Source organism: Coenobita brevimanus, chromosome 108, assembly GCF_032717465.1.
Source record: "Coenobita brevimanus isolate Jiangsu-jjx chromosome 108, ASM3271746v2, whole genome shotgun sequence".
Lineage (NCBI taxonomy): Eukaryota > Metazoa > Arthropoda > Malacostraca > Decapoda > Coenobitidae > Coenobita > Coenobita brevimanus.
The window spans coordinates 12,994,434-13,015,631 of record NC_137061.1 but is presented as its reverse complement, the minus strand read 5'-3'; the positions used below and the strand labels follow the sequence as shown (position 1 = coordinate 13,015,631).

Genomic DNA, 21,198 nt, shown 5'->3' with positions numbered 1-21,198 from the left:
ATGAGGTGAGACAGGCTGTGACACAAAAGAAGAAAGCATACAATGAATGGATGAGAAATAGGGGTGTGGAAGAAGTTGAGAGGCGGAAGAATGAGTTATATGTAGAAAGAAAGGGAGAGGTGAAAAGATTAGTAAGAGAGAGTAAGAAGAAAGTGGATGAGGAATTTGGAAGGAATTTGAGTGTAAAATGGAGGGACTGTAAGAAAATGTTCTGGAAAGAGGTGAAGAAAGTAAGACAGGGCGGAAGTGAAGTTAGAAGGGGAGTGAAAGATAAAAATGGTAGATTATTAGTGGAGAAGGGAGAAAAGTGAGCAGATGGAGAGAATACTTTAAGGAATTGTTGAACATAGAGGATGGAATTAATGCAAATATTAGTGGCTGGGGAATGGCTGGGAGAAGGAGGGAGGTGAGAAGACAGGAAGAAATCAGTAGGATAGAAGTTGTGGAAGCAATGAAGAAAGTTAAAATGGGGAAAGCCCCAGGAATTTATGGAGTGTGTGGTGAAATGCTGATGCATGGGGGAGAGATAGTAGTAGAATGGATGTGGAAGATGTGCAGATTGGCCTGGGAGGAAGGTAGAGTCCCAGAGGATTGGAAGTCAAGTATAATTATTCCCTTGTACAAAGGAAAAAGGGAAAAAGAAGTGTGTGGTAATCATAGGGGCAACTGTCTTCTCAGTATAATAGGAAAAGTGTATGGTAGGATACTTATTGACAGAGTTAGAGAAACAACAGAGGAATTAGTTGGAGAAGAATAGGGAGGCTTTAGGAAGGGAAGCAGTTGTGTAGATCAGATATTCATTCTTAGATTTTTAGTGGAAACGTTTCTAGAGAAGGGAAAGAAGTTGTATGCGGCTTTCATGGATTTCGAGAAAGCATATGACAGGGTGGATAGACAAGGATTGTGGGAAGTATTAAGAATATATGGAGTAGATGGGAAGTTGTTGAATGCTGTGAAGAGTATGTATGATGGTGCTAAGGCTGCAGTGCGTGTATATGGAGAACTGAGTGAATTTTTCTCTTTGAAGGTTGGGTTGAAACAGGGATGTGTCATGTGTCCATGGTTGTTCAATCTGTACATGGATGGGGTAATAAAAGAGGAACAAGGTAGGGTAGTGGATGTTGGAGTGGCCCTGGTGAGAAAGCGTAGTGTTTGGAAACTCCCTGTACTGTTGTTTGCAGATGATACTGTGTTCTTGAGTGAAGATGAAGGGGAGCTGCAGGGCTTGATTGATGAGTTTGGGAGAGTGTGTAAGAAACGGAATCTAAAAGTGAATGTAGGGAGAGTAAAGTGATGGTCTTTGAGAGAGGTGAAGTCGGTGAATGTACAGCGAGGTTGGATGGTGAGGAATTGGAAAATGTGGGTACGGTTAAGTACTTGGGTAGTGTGATGAGTAAAGATGGAGGTTTGGAAGGTGAAGTGCTTGAAAGGGTACAGCAAGGAAGAAAGGTTGCTGGCTCCTTGAAAGCAGTGATAAGAAACAGAGAAGTGAGCATGGAAGTGAAAAAGTTACTACATGACAGTATTGTGATACCAACTCTAACGTATGGAAGTGAAGCTTGGACGTTGTTGGAAGGACACAAGTCAAGAGTGACAGCAGTGGAAATGAGTTATTTAAGAGGAGCCTGTGGAGTCACATGGAGAGACAGGCTGACAATTGAGGATATAAAAGAGAGTTGTGGTGTGGATGTGGATGTGATAGGATGCATTAGGAGGAATACACTGAGGAGGTTTGGCCATGTGGAGAGGATGGAGCGTGAAAGACTGACGAAGAGAGTGTATGTGAGTAAGGTGGAGGGGAGGAGAGGGAGGGGGAGGCCGAGGATAAGCTGAAGGGATGGGGTGAAGAGGTATATGACAGAGGGGGGTGTGAGTTGGGAGCAGGGCAGTGAAATGGGGAGGGACAGAAAGACGTGGAGGCAATTTGTTTGTGGCCAACCCGAACGGGATTGAGGCATCTTGCAATAGATAGATAGATAGACCACCTTACCCCACATAAATTAGCTTCCCCCACTTATACACACCATCATGTAAAACAGTGAAAGAGGTATAACTATTGTAATTAGGAACATCAGTAGAATTAAAAACAGCATTAACAAAACAAAAGTCGGACTGGGTACCTTTGTGTTGATATATAGCTTCCCAGCACTCTCCCTCCACCCCCCACCAATAACGCTGTCAAAGTTTTGCCTGCTCTCGTATCACGTGGCCTTTGGGAGAGACATTAGGCTGTATGGTTAGGCTAAAATTTATGGGTCTGTCAGTTTTAGGGGACGAAATGGAACGAAAGTGTTTGCAAACCAGAAAAAAAGTACTCTTTCATCCATGTGTTCTTGTGAGTTAGCTTTCCACTTCACATTCTATGTTCGGTATCACTCTACCCAACAAATTTCGGACTGATTGAGCAATTTAGCCATATGCTTAGTCTGTCCGAAATGTGTTGGGTAGCGCGATATCAAACGAAGAATGTGAAACTGAACATTAACTCACAGATGAAGGTAATTTTTTCTGGTTAGCACAAATTTTCGATCTATTTCGTCCCCTAAAACTGCCAGACCCATAAATTTTCGTCTAACCATAAGGCCTAAGGTCTCTCCTTGAAGGCCACATCATATGAGAGAAGGCGAAAATTTGACAACAACATTGGGGGGGGGGGACGTTAAGAAAATACAAGGAAGCTACGTATCAAGAAAATGGTACCCAGCCCAACTTCTTTTGTTAATGCTACAGTATTTTTAATACCACTGATGTTTTTAATTACAATACAGTAATCCCTCAAATATCCAAACATCCCCACTAACCGGACATAATCATCCTGGGATCCAATATTCCCAAAATGGGCCAAAAACCACAAAAAAATTCGAAAAAATCTGACTTTTTTCCCACCAGTAATTTGAAATTGCCGCCTGGCACCTAAGAGCTGTTACACCATGGTCCCTTCACCCCTTCCTTCCTCCCCCTCCCCCCTCCCCTGTCAGGGCTGCCATTTGGTATTTTTCATTACAAAGTGTGGGCCAATTTGGCAATGAAAAATTCGTTTGGTAATGAATCAGAATAATGCATTACCAATTGGATTTTTCACATGTATGAGGATAAACAGGATGGAGATGGTGGATTGTTTGCTCTCTCTGATTAATCTGCTACCCTACATAGCATGAAAATAATCAACATGCTGTTAATTATAAGGAGAGTGATTACATGTATTTCCACTTGTATATATAATTAGTGAACAATAAATGCTAGCTTTACAAATTTGGTAATGAAAAGTTAAATTTGGTAATGAAAGCTGAGGAGAATGGTAATGTGGCCGTTGCGATCTGGCAACTCTGTTACCCCGCCATCATCAACAGTCACAGCCAAACTCCAATCGAGAGCAGATGCTCATAGCAGTGCAAGCCACAGGTGCCTGTTTTTTTGTGAATAAACAGTGAATAAACTGCAATACCTCGCCACTATAACACACGGGAACTTACAGTGTTGTGCAGTGTTAAGAAATTAGAATTTAGAGTGCAGAGGATTAACTGTGGACTGCAAACTGGCGGTTCAAACCAGTCCAGGAGCCAGGGACTCGTAAGTACCCAGCATGTTTAATATTGTATAAACTCACCTCTAAAACCTCATTTTATGGGTCTTTGCATTTATTTCAGTCTTTTATGTCCCTTATTGGTGTGATTTAGGTCTTAAATAGGTGCAATGCATGTCCAGAGGGAGTTGTATAGGTGTTTCCCTGAGTTAGGGTCCATAAGTACAAGTCCATAAGCTGGGGCCCAATATCCGGACCCGCCTATGGCTTTATTACGTCGGATATTGGAGGGATTACTGCAGTTATATCTTTTTCAATGTTTTACCTGATGGTGGGTGCAAGTGGGGGTAATTTACATGGGGTTAGGTGGTAAGAAGGGGTAAAAGTGAGAATTTTGGAAAGTGCCAGAACACACTGTACCATTATACATGTAAACATATTGTCTGAGTGACGCAGATTTGAGTACCACGGTCCTTTTCCAGTCCCTATTGCCCACGGTACTCAAGGTTTGAGTGTATATATACTGTATACAAATGTGTGTATTTACCTAATTGTATTTACCTAACTGTGATATACAGGAAATGAGCTACGCTCGTGGGATTCCATCTCTGTTTCTCAGTAAGTCAAACTTAGCTTTAAACTCGTTTAAGTTTTTAGACTGGACGATCTCTTTGTCCAGGCTATTCCACAAGCCTATACATCTATTAGGAAAATTATATTTCTTGATATCCTTCAAGCAGCTTGGTTTCTTCAGTTTCATTCCGTGTCCTCTTGTTACTCTCTTATCCCAAAAAACAGATCTTCTTTGTCAATTTTATCTACTCACACCATGGTTCTGAACACTGCAATCATGTCGCCTCTCTTCTTTCTTCTAAGGAAGGCAAAATCCAGCTTTTCCAGCTTCTCTCTGTACGACAGATCCGCCAGACTGGGGACCATTTTGGCTGCTGTTCTTTGTATTCTCTCAATCTTGTTTATTTCTTTCTTTTTGTGTGGGGACCACACTACTGCTCCATTTTCTAACCTGGGGTGAATCATGGCCACTATCAATTTTTTCATCATCTCATCCATATAATGAAAAGCTACTCTTATATTAGTCAGGAGTTTATACGTCTCTCTAACTGCCTTGTTAATGTGTTTTTCAGGTGACAAACTGTCCTGGACCAGCACTCCCAAATCTTTCTCTTCTCTCGCTTTTGTGACTGGTTCGTTAACCATCAAATAATTCAATGATGGCCTCTTGGTACTTTTAACCATTTCCAATATTTTACATTTCTTTGCATTAAATTTCATATCCCACATCCGGCTCCAATCGTGTATCCTATCCAGATCCTCCTGCAGCATTTTACAATCCTCCTCAACCTCTACCTTCCTCAAGATCTTTGCATCATCAGCAAACAGACTTGCATAACTGTTCACTCCATCTACCATATCATTTACATAAATAAGGAATATTACTGGCGCCAACACCAAGCCCTGTGGGACTCCACCAGACATCCTATCCTTAATTACTGTCCTCATTTGTCTGTCTCTCAAAAAGTCTCTCATCCAATACAGCAGGTTCCCCTTCAGTCCTCCTACATGCTCTAGTTTCCACATTAGTCTCTCTATGGTGTACCTTGTCGAAGACCTTCTCCAAATCTAAGTACACACAGTCCACCCAACCATCTCTCTCCTGTAGCACGTCAATCGCTCTTGAGTAAATACTTAACAAGTTGGAAACACATGACCTTCCACTTCTAAATCCACACTGGCTATCAGCCAAAATATTCATCTCCTCCAGATATTTTATCCATCTATCTTTCAGAATTCTTTCGCACAATTTTGCAACCATGCTGGTTAGGGACACTGGTCTATAATTCAGGGGTTCTTCCCTGTTTCCTCCCTTATAAATTAGTACCACATTTGCCCTCTTCCATGCTTGAAACACTTTCCCCTCTTCCAGAGACCACACAATTAAAACGTCAATCTTATCCGCCAGTTGTTCTCTGCATTCCTTCAGTACCCAATTAGAGATTCCATCTGGTTCTGGGGCTTTCCTTACATCTTGGGTTTCCAGTAATTTATACAGTTCCTGTACTTCCACTTTTATATCTTTTATCACTACATTTCTAGTCACTCCCTCCCCTTCCACAAACTCCTTTTCATTAGTGAAAACTGATTGGAAACATTTGTTCATTATTACTGCTTGCATTGCCACATCTTTATAGACCTCTCCTTCTACTTTCAGTTTGGTGATTCCTTCCTTTTGTTTCAGGTTGCCACTGACAAATCTATAAAACAGTTTGGGTTCATCCTTACATTTATCTATCATACCTTTTTCAAAATTCCTTTCTTCCTTTCTATGTATTCTTGTGTATTCATTTCTAGTTCTTTTATATTCTTCCTTTGTTCTGTTGTTGCCTCTCTTTCTCCAATTGTTCCACGCCGTGTCTCTCTCTTTTTATGCTATCATACACCTTCTTAATTATTAAACCACTCCTTTTTCCTGTTTTATTTCCCCCTGACCACTACCTGGTGGAGGGAAAGTTAAGAGTAGGTAAGAGATGGGTGAGAGCTAGGAGGGTTAGGTGTGGCAGGGAGGTTTTGAAAGTGAGTGAGTTGGATAAAAGAGAGAAAAAGATAGAGTATCAGGAGAAATTGAGAGATGAGTGGAACGCAGTGAAAGATCGGGAAAATGGCAGCGTGGAGGAGGAATGGCAGTTGTTTAAGAGTGCTGTGGTGGGGCATGCAGAAGAGGTGTGTGGTGTGAGACATGTGGGTGGTGGTGTAAGAAAAGGAAGTGAATGGTGGTGCGAGGAAGTAAGTATGGCTGTGGCTGAGAAGAGACGTGCATATGAAGTGTGGCTGCAGAGGAAGGATGAGATGTCATATGAAAGGTATAAGGAAAAGAGGAATAGAGCGAGAAGGGCTGTGCGTGATGCTAAAGTGGCAGCAGATGAGAGGTGGGGTAGGCGGCTGACAGAGAATTTTCAACAGAATAAGAAAATGTTTTGGAAGGAGGTGAAAAGGGTGCGAAAGGGAGAGTCTGGGAAGGAAGAACGAGTAAAAGCAGAGGATGGAAGGATGTTAATTGAGATGGATGCAGTAAGGAAGAGATGGGCAGAGTATTTTGAAAGATTGTTAAATGTAGAGGAGGAAAGGGTGGCTGAGATTGTGGCAGATAGAAGGGTGCAAGGAATAAATGTGTTGGGAGAGTTGAATGATTCTTTGATCACGAAGGAGGAAGTGGAGAAGGCAGTAAAGGAGATGAAAACAGGGAAAGCTGCAGGTATGGATGGGTGTGCTGTGGAATGCCTGAAGGGTGGTGGAGTGAATATTGTTGACTGGTTAGTAAGATTATTGAATGTGTGCTTTGAGAAAGGTATGGTGCCAGTTGACTAGGCAAGTGCTTGTGTGGTCCCGTTGTATAAAGGCAAGGGTGATAAGTATGAATGTACTAGCTTTAGGGGTATAAGTCTGTTGAGTGTTGTAGGTAAAGTGTATGGTAGAGTGTTAATTATGAGAGTTAGAGAGGGTACAGAGGGAGTGATTAGTGATGAGCAGTGTGGCTTTAGGAGAGGGAGGGGATGCGTTGATCAGGTGTTTGCTGTGAGACAAGTGTGTGAAAAGTATTTAGCGAAAGGCAAGGATGTGTTTTGGGCATTTATGGATTTAGAGAAAGCGTATGATAGAATTGATAGGGAGGCTTTGTGGACTGTTTTAAGATTGTATGGACTTGATGGTAGGTTACTAAAAGGGGTGAAAAGTTTTTATGTAAATAGTAGAGCGTGTGTAAGAGTGGGAAATGCTGTGAGTGATTGGTTTCCCGTGAGAGTGGGGCTGCGACAGGGATGTGTGATGTCGCCTTGGTTGTTTAATATTTACATGGATGGTGTTGTAAGGGAGGTGAATGCAAGAGTTTTAGGTGGAGGTCTGAGTCTGGTAAATGTTGATGGAGGAGAGTGGAATCTGAAGCAGCTGCTGTTTGCAGATGATACTGCACTGGTGACTGATTCAGAGGAGAGATTGAGACAGTTGGTAGAGGAGTTTGGAAGGGTGTGTGAAAGGAGGAAATTGAAAGTAAATGAGAATAAGAGTAAAGTGATGAAGTGTACGAGGTTGATAGATGGTAGGGGGATGAATATAGTTTTGAATGGTGAGTTGCTTGAGGAGGTAGATTGTTTTAAATATCTAGGGTCACATGTTGCTGTGGATGGAAGAATAGATGCAGAAGTGAAGTTTAGAATAAATGAAGTAGGAAAGGTGCTGGGAGGAATGAAAAAAAGTGTTTAAATGTCGTTCGCTTAGAATGGATGTAAGAGAAGGCTGTATGAGGGTGTTGTGGTACCGACTGCATTATATGGGGCTGAAACATGGAATATGGGTGTAGCAGAGAGGAAAAGTTTGAATGTAATGGAGATGAGATGTCTGAGGAGTATGTGTGGAGTGACGCGTATGGATCGAGTGCGAAATGATGAAGTGCGAAGGAGAACTGGAGTTGTTCGGGAGATGGCTGGTAGAGTTGAGCAGAGGGTGTTGCAATGGTTTGGGCATATGGAGAGAATGGATAATGAGCGATTGGTGAAAAAGATAACTAGATCTGATGTGAGAGGTGTAAGACTGAGAGGAAGACCACGAATAGGATGGATGGACAGTGTGAAGAGAGCGCTGGATGAGAGAGGGATGTCTGTTGAGCAAGGAAGAGTGGCTGTGCGTGACAGAAATAAATGGAGAGAAATTGTGAATGAATAAGTGATGACGCAGCCCTGAGGGGATATTCTCCCGCTTTTGGTCTGATCAGCTAGTCAGGTCAGGTGCGGGTAAGGGGATGGGTCTGTTATGATGTGGCAGGGGTAAACCAGTTCTGCTGTCGGGCCCTGCTGTGGATGTCACTGATTGCATTGCGCAGTTGACCCTTGTGCGTTGTGATGCAGTGAGGATCTGTCCGTTCTCCCCTTTGGGGCTAAGATGCGAATAAATGTGTTTGAATGGATGAGTAAATGGAGAGTGAGTCGTCCTGTCTCGGCTACCTCCCTTTCCTTGGGGGAAGCAGCCTAGGTATATAGATAGATAGATTTCCCCCTTACTCTAGGCACAAATTTTTCCACTCCCAAATTATAGAGGCCTAGAAAAATATCCCACTTCCTCTGTATCTCTCGTTTCTCTGAATTTTGTCCAATCTGCATTTTTGAAAAATTTTCTCAATCCTGTAAAATTTGTTTCCCAAAGTTGTATCTTCCCTGCCTATAAAGCTTGTCTCTTGGCTCCACATTCCCTGTTATCATCTGGAACTTAATGACCAAATGCTCACTTTTTCCAACAGGACACAGATATTGCAAGGATTCTATTACATGGGGTTCTTTGGTAAACAGTAAGTCTAGTCTTGCTGGTGTGTCCTCACCTCAGAACTGTGTCTCTTCTTTGACCCATTGTGTCACCACATTGTTCATTGTTATATTTAATAATATAGTGCCCCATGAATCTTTGCTGCCTCCTGAGTCCCATTCCTCCCAGTTCACCAATTGAAGTCACTCATTAAAATTATATTGTTACTTTTCTCAATCATTTTCTGTAAATAACTAGCCATGTCTGACAACATTTCCTGGTATTCATCATCACTCCATGCTCTTGTCTTAGGGGGAACATACACTACTGCCATATCTCCCTCGCTATTCTCTCCAGTTTCTAATTTCATATTTATCACTTCAGCTCTGCCTTCTCCCATTTCCAAGTTATCTACATTTATGTTGTTCTTCACTGCTATCATCACTCCTCCCATTTTTTCTTTTCTGTCTCTTCTCCACAGTTTGTATTTACCATCTCCCATATGAACATCAGTACCTTCTCTTAATTTGGTCTCTACAAAGTACATAACATCAGGTTCATGTATCCTCAAAAAATCGTTGATTTCTAGCCTTGCCGATATTAAACCATCAACATTAGTATGTGCCACCTTCACATTATTTTTGATGTTTTTTTATGCCCTCTTTTCTCCTTCTTTCTGCCGGTACCACTTCTTTAATTTCTGATCCATGACTCTCCAATAAAATACTGTCTTCTCTTCCTCTGTTCTCTGTTCGTTTTTTACCTTTGCTTCCTTTACTAACTCCTTTATTTTAGCTCTTTCTTCCTCATTTGCATCTCTCCTTATCCTAACATTTTTTAACCCTTCCTTGTCTGGTAATTTCCATGTTCTGAGATGATTTTGTTTACTGTTGCCTGAGACTTAAACTTTACCTTCAATGGCCTTGCCCCTCCTTCCTCGTACGTTCCTAACCTAAATACCTCTTCAATCTCTTCTTGAGCTTCGTTGTTTTCCTCCATGACTACTCATATTATTTCTTTAATCTTACTCAGTTCTTCTCTTTTTCTTTCTGATCTTATTGTCATACATTTTTCTTTAACTCCTGAAATAATTACACATTTTTTCTTAACTGCTATATCCCTAACTAAAGATTCTCTACTTCTCAGCACCCTAACCACTTCCCTCTCCACTTTTTCCTTGCTTTGTTGTTCTATATCTTTCAAATTTACATTTCCCTCCTCCTGAAATTTCTTCCACCACTTATGTTGCTCCTTGATTTCTTTAATGTGCTCGTCCTGTATTCTTGATTTGGATTCATACTCATCTAGTTTGCTTTTCATCCTGTCTCTTTCTTCTTCCAACCTCTTATTCTCCCTCTTAAGCTGTTTTATTTCATTTGAGGCTGATTCACTGCTCACTTTTAATTCAGTAACGTTTAAGTACTTGGGTAGTGTGATGAGTAAGGATGGAGGTTTGGAGGGTGAAGTGCTTGAAAGGGTACAGCAGGGAAGAAAGGTTGCTGGTTCTTTGAAAGCAGTGATAAGAAACAGGGAAGTGAGCATGGAAGTGAAAAAGTTACTACATGACAGTATTGTGATACCAACTCTAACGTACAGAAGTGAAGCTTGGACTTTGTTGGATGGACACAAGTCAAGTGAGAGCAGTGGAAATGAGTTACTTAACCCTTTAACCGCGGGTGTCATCCCAGAATGACATTGCAAAAACTGGACCAAACCGCGGATGTCATTCTCGAAAGTTTGTGAATATTTTGAATACCGCGCGTTTTTTCCGTGCGCCAATTGTTTCCAGGGAGAGTAGCTATTAAGTTCTTTCACTCCAGCCGACCCCCACCTCCCTCCTCCCACCCCCCGGGCCCCCACCTCCCACTCCCCGGGCCCTCCACCCCACCCCTAACCAACATGCATCAGTATCTGTCCAGCTGTGTGAGTGACAACACCGCTGATGTGGCAGTCAAGTGCGGGCAATTACAGTGCCTTTTACCTGCCTCAGTGAACACAGAGTGAGTGTTTATCGTATGTGCAGTGTTCATATATGTTTATAGTATTATTATCAGAATGAAGTTGGCATTTGGTAATGGAGTGTGAGCGAAAAATAGTGATTACAACACCGCTGATGTGGCAGTGATGTGCAGGCAATTACAGTGCCTTTTACCTGCCTCAGCGAACACAGAGTGGGTGTTTATCGTATGTGCAGTGTTCATATATGTTTATAGTATTATTATCAGAATGAGGTTGGCATTTGGTAATGGTGTGTGAGCGAAGGTAAAGGTGTGTGAGCGAAAAATAGTGATTTTAGATCGCTCACTTCTAATGGCACTGCCCATCCAGTGATAGTCAGCAAAATCATGAAACCTACATCATTGCAAAGCCGAAAGTTAGTACTTTCTAATGGTACCTTATTTTTCGCTCTAGATTTATTCTGTGCAGAGTTATAAAGGTTTAAAGTTTGTTTACATTTTGGCTGGAACCCCCGCGGGAGAGGCCAGTCGGGGCAAAACAATGCCCGCGGTTAAAGGGTTAAGAGCAGCCTGTGGAGTTACATGGAGAGACAGGCTGACGAATGAGGATATAAAGGAGTGTTGTGGTGTGGATGTGGATGTAATAGGAAGTGTTATGAGGAACACACTGAGGTGGTTTGGCCATGTGGAGACAATGGAGGGTGAAAGACTGACGAAGAGAGTGTATGTAAGTGAGGCGGAGGAGGGAAGAGGGAGGGGGAGGCCAAGGATGAGATGGAGGGATGGGGTGGAGAGGTATATGAGAGAGGGGGGTATGAGTTGGGAGCAGGGCAGTGAAATGGCAGGGGACAGGACGACGTGGAGGTAATTTGTTTGTGGCCACCCCAAACGGGATTGAGGCGTCTGGCAATAGATAGATAAGAACTTCTCTTTCTTGTTTGTCACTATGTGTAAAAAAATTTTTTCAGTTTATTTTCCAGACTTTTGATCTTGTTTTCCTGCTCTACAGTCCGTTCCTGTAACTCTTTAATTACTGCCCATACCTTGGAATTGATAGAGTGTGTGGTGAAATGCTGAAGCATGGGGGAGAGATAGTAGTAGAATGGATGTGGAAGATGTGCAGATTGGCCTGGGAGGAAGGTAGAGTCCCGGAGGATTGGAAGTCAGGTATAATTATTCCCTTGTACAAAGGAAAAGGGGAAAAAGAAGTGTGTGGTAATCATAGGGGCATTTGTCTTCTTAGTATAATAGGAAAAGTGTATGGTAGGATACTTATAGACAGAGTTAGAGAAAGAACAGAGAAATTAGTTGGAGAAGAACAGGGAGGCTTTAGGAAGGGAAGAGGTTGTGTAGATCAGATATTCATTCTTAGATCTTTAGTGGAAAAGTTTCTAGAGAAGGGAAAGAAGTTGTATGCAGCTTTCATGGATTTGGAGAAAGCATATGACAGGGTGGATAGACAAGGATTGTGGAAAGTGTTAAGAATATATGGAGTAGATGGGAAGTTGTTGAATGCTGTGAAGAGTATGTACGATGGTGCGAAGGCTGCAGTGCGTGTGGATGGTGAACTAAGTGAATTTTTCTCTTTGAAAGTTGGTTTGAAACAGGGATGTGTCATGTCTCCATGGTTGTTCAATCTGTACATGGATGGGGTAATAAAAGAGGTACAAGGTAGGGTAGTGGATGTTGGAGTGGCCCTGGTGAGAGAGGATAGTGTTTGGAAACTCCCTGTACTGTTGTTTGCAGATGATACTGTGTTGTTGAGTGAAGACGAAGGGGAGCTGCAAGGCTTGGTGGATGAGTTTGAGAGAGTGTGTAAGAAACGGAATCTAAAGGTGAATGTAGGGAAGAGTAAAGTGATGGTCTTTGAGAGAGGTGAAGTTAGTGAATGTACAGCAAGGGTGGATGGTGAGGAATTGGAAAATGTGAGTACGTTTAGGTATTTGGGTAGTGTGATGAGTAAGGATGGAGTTTTGGAGGGTGAAGTGCTTGAAAGGGTACAGCAGGGAAGAAAGGTTCCTGGTTCCTTGAAAGCATTGATAAGAAACAGGGAAGTGAGCATGGAAGTGAAAAAGTTACTACATGACAGTATTGTGATACCAACTCTAACGTACGGAAGTGAAGCTTGGACATTGTTGGAAGGACACAAGTCAAGAGTGACAGCAGTGGAAATGAGTTATTTAAGACGAGCCTGTGGAGTCACCTGGAGAGACAGGCTGACGAATGAGGATATAATGGAGCATTGTGGTGTGGATGTGGATGTGATAGGAAGCGTTATGAGGAACACATTGAGGTGGTTTGGCCATGTGGAGAGGATGGAGGGTGAAAGACTGACGAAGAGAGTGTATGTGAGTGAGGTGGAGGGGGGAAGAGGGAGGGGGAGGCCGAGGATGAGATGGAGGGATGGGGTGGAGAGGTATATGAGAGAGGGGGGTGTGAGTTGGGAGCAGGGCAGTGAAATGGCAGGGGACAGGGCGACTTGGAGGCGATTTGTTTGTGGCCACCCCAAACGGGATTGAGGCGTCTGGCAATAGATAGATAGACAGACCTTTTTTATCTCCTGGACATTCCTCTCTGCTGTTTTCTCTACACCTGCCATTATTGTTTGGTTCAACTTAATACTTCCATCTGCCACATCCTCTTCAGAAAAGCCCTCAAACTCTTTCTCGCCAACTATAAACAATGCACTGTCCCTTTCCACCATGAATCAACCACATGGAGATGTTCTATTTTCACTGTGTCTTGTTCTTCTTATGACCGAAACCATGTTTTTTTTTTTTAACTGTCCATTGGGACCACCACTCACACACTCATTAACATAATCACATAATGTGTGTGTGTGTGTGTATATTTATGTAGATGTATTTACCTAGCTGTGATATACAGGAAATGAGCCACGCTCGTGAGGTCCCATCTCTGTTTCTCATTAAGTCAAATTTTGCTTAGAACTCATTTAAGTTTTTAGGCTCGACAATCTCTTTGTCCAGGCTGTTCCACAGGTCTGTGCATCTATATGGAAAGCTATATTTCTTGATATCCTTCAAACAACTTAGCTTTGTCAGTTTCATTCCGTGTCCTCTTGTTACTCTCCCATCCTATACAAACAGATCATTTTTATCAATTTTACCTAGTCCTATCAAGGCCCTGAACACTGCAATCATGTCGCCCCTCTCTCTCCTTTCTTCTAGGGAAGGCAGGTCCAGCTTTTCCAGCTTCTCTGTGTAAGACAGATCTGCCAGGCTGGGGACCATCTTGGTTGCTGTTCTTTGTATTCTCTCGATCTTATTTATATCTTTCTTCTTGTGTGGGGACCACACTACTGCCGCATATTCCAACCTGGGGCAGATCATGGCCACTATCAATTTTTTCATCTCCTCATCCATGTAATGGAATGCCATTCGTATGTTAGTCAAGAGATTGTACGTCTCTCTATCTTGTTCACGTGTTTTTCCGGTGACAAACTATCCTGGACCAGCACTCCCAAATCTTTCTCTTCTCTCACTTTTTTTATTGGTTCATTACCCATCATGTAATTCAGTGATGGCCTCTTGGCACTCTTATCCATTCCCAATATTTTAAATTTTTTAGCGTTAAATTTAATTTCCCACATCTGGCTCCAATCTTGGATCCTATTCAGGTCTTCCTGCAGCAATTTACAGTCTTCCTCGACTTCTACTCTCCTCAAGATCTTTGCATCATCAGCAAAACAGACTTGCATAACTGTTCATTCCATCTACCATATCATTTACATAAATCAAGAACATTACTGCCAACGGCCATACCACGTTGAGTACACCGCTTCCCGTCCGATCAGCGAAGTTAAGCAACATTGGGTCTGGTTAGTACTTGGATGGGTGACCACCTGGGAACACCAGATGCTGTTGGCATAACGTTCTCCCTACGTGTCAAGTGGGGTTGGTGGAGGATTAGTGCCCCTCCCTGTAAAACGATTAACTCTAAGCCCTTGGCCACCCCGTTTGGGATACATGGTGTCTGGCAATGATGAGGAACATTACTGGCGCTAACACCGAGCCCGGTGGGACTCCACTTGTTACTTCTCTCCATCCGGACATCTTGTCCTTTATTACTGTCCTCATTTGTGTCTCTCAAGGAGTCTCTCATCCACTCCAGGACGTTTCCCTTCAGTCCTCCTATGTGTTCCAATTTCCACATTAGTCGCCTGTGGGGTACCTTGTCAAAGGCTTTCTCCAAATCTAGATACACACAATCCACCCAGCTGTCAATTGCTCGAGTAAAAGCTCAACAAGTTGGAAACACACGACCTTCCACTTCTGAATCCAAACTGGATCTCAGCCAATATGTTCATCTCCAGATATTTTATCCATTTGTGTTTCAGGATTCTCTCGCACAATTTTGGAACTACGCTGGTCAGGGACACTGGTCTATAATTCAGGGGTTCTTCCTTGTTTCCTCCCTTATAAACTGGTACCACATTGGCCCTCTTCCATTCCCGAGGCACTTTCCCTTCTTCCAGAGAATACACAATTGTGAATCTTATCCGCCAGTTGTTCTCTGCATTCTTTCAGTACCTAGGAAGAGATTCCATCTGGTCCGGGGTTGGTGTGTGTGTGTGTGTGTGTGTGTTTGTGTGTATTTACCTATTTGTAGTATACAGGAATTGAGCAATGCTCGTGTTGTCCTGTCTCCATATCCACATTTATCAAGTGTGTGTGTGTGTGTGTGTGTGTGTGTGTGTGTGTGTGAGACTCCAGACATGAGCTTCACAGTCCACCTCCAAGACCCAGTAGTTCTCCTACATACCATTCACCTCCACCTGTTATCACTTCAGCACTAACACCCACCATACATATTGAATACATGCTAGGACTTTCTAATACAGGACTGGTGTATTGCTATTAGCGGGGTTATTTTTACGACATCATCTGGTCTTCAGGTAGATCAGTAAAATCTGCTTTTATGAAATTCAAATCCTTCAACTGTTCCCTGCCCCACCTGGGATACGAACCTGGGCCCATTAAGAATGTAGGCCACTTCTCTACTGATTCAGCCACTGCCATGATCTTTTTACTATAATCAATCAAACAATCTACCTCTACACATTTAATCTTCAAAAATATGCACTTCATATTACTTGCACCAATGTCTTGAGGGCGTTGGCAAGACACACACGACTATCATAGTAGAAAAGCACGGCAATCAAGCCCCGGGGTACTCCAGGGTACAGTGTGGCCTCCTCCTCTGCTGACCTCAGTAGTGACATCACTGACATCTCACTCAGGTTGAACATGTCAGAGATTATGGTGACCTGCAACAGATATATCATCATCAATATCAACATCCTTGTTATTATTCTTACCTTTAACATCATCATTCTCTTTTCCCACCTGAGAGAGAGAGAGAGAGAGAGACTACTCAACTGAACTGGCCAACTTTTTGGTAAATGTCTTCTTCTATCAGGCTTTTTCTTGCTCTCCAGGCCCTTATCACCACCACCACCACCAACTCAACCACCATCGCCACTGCCACTATCATCAGCAACACCCTTTTCCCACCCAAGAATGAGGTGCAGTAGGATCCAGAAAGTAAGATTAACCCCCATTACAAGTGGTGAGAGTTGGAGCCTCAGGTTCATCTGAAACATGAACCCGGTGTAATGCAAGCTGATGCTGTCCTTCTGCAGTTCACCACCTTCCTTTTGAATGATAGGGAGGGAGTTCAGGGACATAAGGCCTGGCTGACTGTATTAGTGCCACCACATGATGTCCCTCTCCAGTTCCAGTTCTGTAAACAGGGGCAAAATAGCACATCACCTTTATAAACAGCATTGCAACTTTAAATGGCAACAGATCTGTACTTTACTATGAATGTACCATTAAAAAAAAAAAAAAAAAAAAATGTGTAAAACATTATATGTTTCATTCATTCATTCATAATATTTACATAATAAACAAAACAATACAACAATAATCCCTCAATTATCCAACATAACAGAGCCAAAGGCATGTCTGGGTAGTGGCAATGTCCAGATAATGAACAATATCCCCCCTACTATACCCAGACCCTACCTATACCCAACCTCCAACCTATACTTAACCTATTTGTACAGTACCTCTGCTTACTTTGGCAGTGTTTTCTGGTCATTCAAAAATATTTAGACATCAAAACACACATGGGAATGTTGAAAGTAATGCTAAACACCAAGAAAGCCAGGCAAAAAAAAAACAATGAAACCCCCAAAACACCCTACCTATACACTTCTGCATGTACAGTACCCCTCCTAATTTTGGCACTGTTTTCAGGTCAATCTGCCATATTTAGACATCAAAAAACACATAGGAATATCCAAAGTAATGCTAAACACCAAGAAAACCATGAAAAAAAAAAAAATCCCCAAAACACCCTACCTATTCACTACTGTATGAACAGTACCCCTCCTAATTCTGGCATTATTTTCAGGTCAATCTGCCATATTCAGACATCAAAATGCACATAGGATTATCCATATTAATGCTAAACTCATTTTTGACACTGAGGACACACTTAACCCGCCACGTCCCGGAGACGTAAATTCACGTCCTCACATGATGTGCACTCATATCCCAGAGACGTGAATTAATGCGGCAACATTGCAAGGTCCCTAATTTGCACAATTTTCAATTTTCGCGAGTGATTTTTGGCATGTATACACGGGACACCTTCCTCTATTCCTCTACAAAATGCCAAGCAGGGACAATGCCTTACACCGCATAACCCCCCCCCCCCCCTGCACACCACTGTCTCGGCAATTCATCTGTTACCAGTGACCTGGCCAATAAAGACATTCAGGGCCAGAGTGATTCCCCAATTGATGACAATGTGGAGGACAAAGTTTACATAGCATTAGAGGAAGAAACAGTCAGAAATGATGACCAGGTAATGTGGAAAAAAAAGGTCATGAATAGTGATGAGTTAGTGAGTGAAACAATGCTTATAATGCCTATATTACTGTTTGAAAACCAATATACTCTTGTACTACATATAAATTCGTACCAAGTAAATAAATAAATACTGTTTATGAGTGGATAAAATAGTTACCCTCTCATAGAACTCGTTTTCTTTGGTGCCAGCCTGTTAGAAAACCCAGTCAGGTAAGGAGGTACTCATACCTAGATCGAGTATTTTAAACCTCAGGTGAGCGATTTCTCTATGAATTTTCGATGTTTCTCACCAAAAGCGGATGTTTGAGGAAAAGGGGGGGGGGGGCAAAAATGTCGGGACCGGGGCGTACCACTGCCCAGAAAATGTCGGGATGGGGCGGGTTAATGACCTCGTCCCACGTCTTTCTCGGTCTACCCCTCACAACCCCACCCCTAATATTAACACTTCTCACCTTCCTCACCCAATTATCATCCCCCATCTTCTCCACATGCCCAAATCATCTCAATCTACCTCTCCTCACCACAACACCAATACATTACAGTCCCATCCTACCACGCAACTCATCCATCGTAAACCCAGCCCCCCCAGGCCTTACATGCAGGGACACACAGCACATCCACCTAACCATTGTCATTTCTGTACATCTGAGCCTGCGAATATCCTCTTCCTTTACTGCCCAGGTTTCACTACCATACAACATTACACTCCTAACACATGCTGCATACAAAGATCCATTAGCACATAGGAAGAGTCCTCTCAGTGTTAGGAGAGGCAACAGCTCCCTGAACTTCTTCCAACCACTTCTCACCCTAGCCACACCTCCAGCACACAACATGTCTCCCAAATAACAAAACTCTTCCACACAATCAAGAGACTCCCACACACTCAAGAGACTCATCAGCAAGTTCAATCCTTTCACGGCTGGCAATCTCCAGCTGCTCTCCTCGACACACAGCACACATAAAATCAGCATTACTCGTATCTCACGGTCTACCTCTGATACCACATCTCTTGTGCACCCATTTATCACAAACACTACATAAGATGGAATTACTTCCCAAGCCCTTGTGGCAAACTGCACATGGCCACTCTCCCTCATCTTTAACAGTACCACCACCAACCCTAGATATAATCACTTTTGTTTTATCTGCATTTACGTTTAAGCCCTTGTGCCCCATACCATCTCTCCACTTCCTAAATATTTCCTCTGCCTCCCTTTTGTTCTCTGCAATCAACACCAAATCATCAGCATAGAACATCTTCCACGGGAGTCCGTTTCTGAAGTCACATGAGAGGGCTTCAAGTACCATGATAAACAACATGGGACTCAAAACTGACCCCTGATGCACACCAATGTTCACAGAAAACTCATCACTCAAATCTCCATTTACTCTTACCTGGATGAGAGCACCCACTTACATGGCCATAACCACCCTAACCAGCCACTCCTCCAAGTCAAGCTTTCTCATTGCCCACTTCATCACCTCTCTAGGGACTCTGTCAAAGGCCTTTTCCAAATCAACAAAAACAAAATACAGATCCCTTTTCTTCCCAATATATTTTTCCTGAAGCTGTCGAGCAATGAATATGGCATCAGTGGTCCCCCTGCTTGGCATAAACCCTATCTGCATCTCATCAATATTCACTCTTTCTGTAACCATACCTTCTAGAATTCTCTCCATTACCTTCATTATCTGATCTAAGAGCTTTATACCTCCATAATTTCCTCTTTACTGGGCATCACCCTTCCCTTTATACACATTTACAATTACGCTTTTCAACAATCATCTGGGACAACACGCTCATATATAATCATATTTTTCAGGACAGTGACTAACCTCACCCCTATATCTCCTGAAGCCTTCAACATTCCAGCAGTCAATCCCGACACACCTGCCGCCTTCCCCACCTGCATCCTGCCTATTGCCTCACTCACAGTAGCAGCATCAATCAAAGGCCAAGGGCCAAACACTGGATCTGCTGGCTTCAATCCTTCCCTATCCCAGTCAAACTCCTCATTCAACAACTGGTTATAATGCTCTTTCCATGCATCTTTAATATCCCCACTGTTCACCACTACCCTTCCATCATCATTCTTCACATACTGCTCACCTATAATATCCCAATTATCCCTCTTCATCTGATTTGCCACCTTAAATATAATGTTTTTCCTTTTCCCATGATTTAGGTTATCAAGTAAAAGTCTCTGTGACTCAGACTTCACCCTGTATACCTCTCTTCTAGCCCTACGCTTGGCTAGTATTACTCCTTGTTACCACCTTTCTTCCATCCTGGAAAAGCCTTCTTTTCTCCTTAACTGCAGCTTCTACACCCTCATCCCACCACAAAGTTACTTTATGTCTTGGTGGGCCTCTATTCCAAGGAAACAATGCATAAATAATAAACATCAACAAAACAACTCAGGATGGTTGGAAAATCAGTTATCTGACACCAGTGATAACTGCTCCCAGGCCACAAAAAAATTCCAAGGCCAAATATACCACCAGAAATTGGTTAAATTGGTATAAATGGTATATCATCACTTTTGCTGATGTTTATACTATAAGACAAGCTAATAAAAACATAAAAAATGATGAATACAAGTACAGAAATGCAGTGAGAATACATAATGTCTGAGTGAAACTTACCTTCATAAAACTTCCCACCTTCCTAGTGCAAAATTTTGCCAGCATCTTCCAAGAGTTAGGTACATGTCTAGATGCAGAATTCATGAACTTTCTCGTGGTCACTTTGGAATTTTGATACAACCAATAGTATTCGAATAAATCACAAAAAAATTAAGAACTCACAAGTCAGTGCTATCAGCACAAAGGAGGGGAGGGATTGAGGGGGGAGGCAGGAGGGTACGGAGGAGGGAATGGAGTGAGACTGCAGGCAGGATTTTCACCCTTCTGTCAAGAGATGGATGAGCACTTTTACTGTACATTTACTCATGACTTATGACCATGTGGTGGTCATTCAGAAACAAAACCCCCGGTGACCGGGCAACTCTGGACGTTCGGTACAGAAGCGGACGACCATTGTCAATGAACATTTACTCATGGCTTGTGGCCTGTGTTCAATGCATGGTGGCAGTTGGGAAGGACTTTGCCCAGTGGCCACGCGACTTTGGACATTCGGTGGGGATGCGTGTGGATGTTTAAACACCACTGGTGGGTTGCAGTCGTATTACACAGGTGCTGGAGGTTCGCTGGGAGTGATCAGACCGACGTGTGCCTTTGACAATTCAGTATATGGGCAGATGGACATTTTAGCTCTGGTTGTGGGTTACGGCCAATTTTCCACTCATGGCTTGCGCCCAGCAGCCACAATACCAAATGTTTGAACATGTCAGCTGGCCGGTTGAACTTCTCAGGGACTTTAACATCAGGATAATAGCAAGTAAATTCAGATAATGGTTTAATAGAGCCAAGATCCAGTATCTGGATATTGAACAGGTCCGGATAATGCACGTCTGGGTAATTGAGGGATTACTGTTATTATCATAAT

General features: G+C 42.7%; 1 protein-coding gene and 1 non-coding gene across 2 annotated transcripts in view; one reads left to right on the top strand and one right to left on the bottom strand.

Moving 5' to 3' along the window:
* Nucleotides 1-21,198, bottom strand: part of Nup205 (nuclear pore complex protein Nup205) — a 97,083-nt gene that overhangs the window by 40,376 nt on the left and 35,509 nt on the right. Inside the window, exon 4 of the mRNA XM_080285835.1 lies at nucleotides 15,902-16,075. Within this exon, the coding sequence (XP_080141961.1) occupies nucleotides 15,902-16,075 (174 nt within the window). The remainder of the gene's footprint in view (nucleotides 1-15,901; nucleotides 16,076-21,198) is intronic.
* Nucleotides 14,557-14,675, top strand: LOC145417046 (5S ribosomal RNA). Its single transcript, XR_013900390.1, has one exon. It is a non-coding gene; the product is annotated as a 5S ribosomal RNA (ribosomal RNA).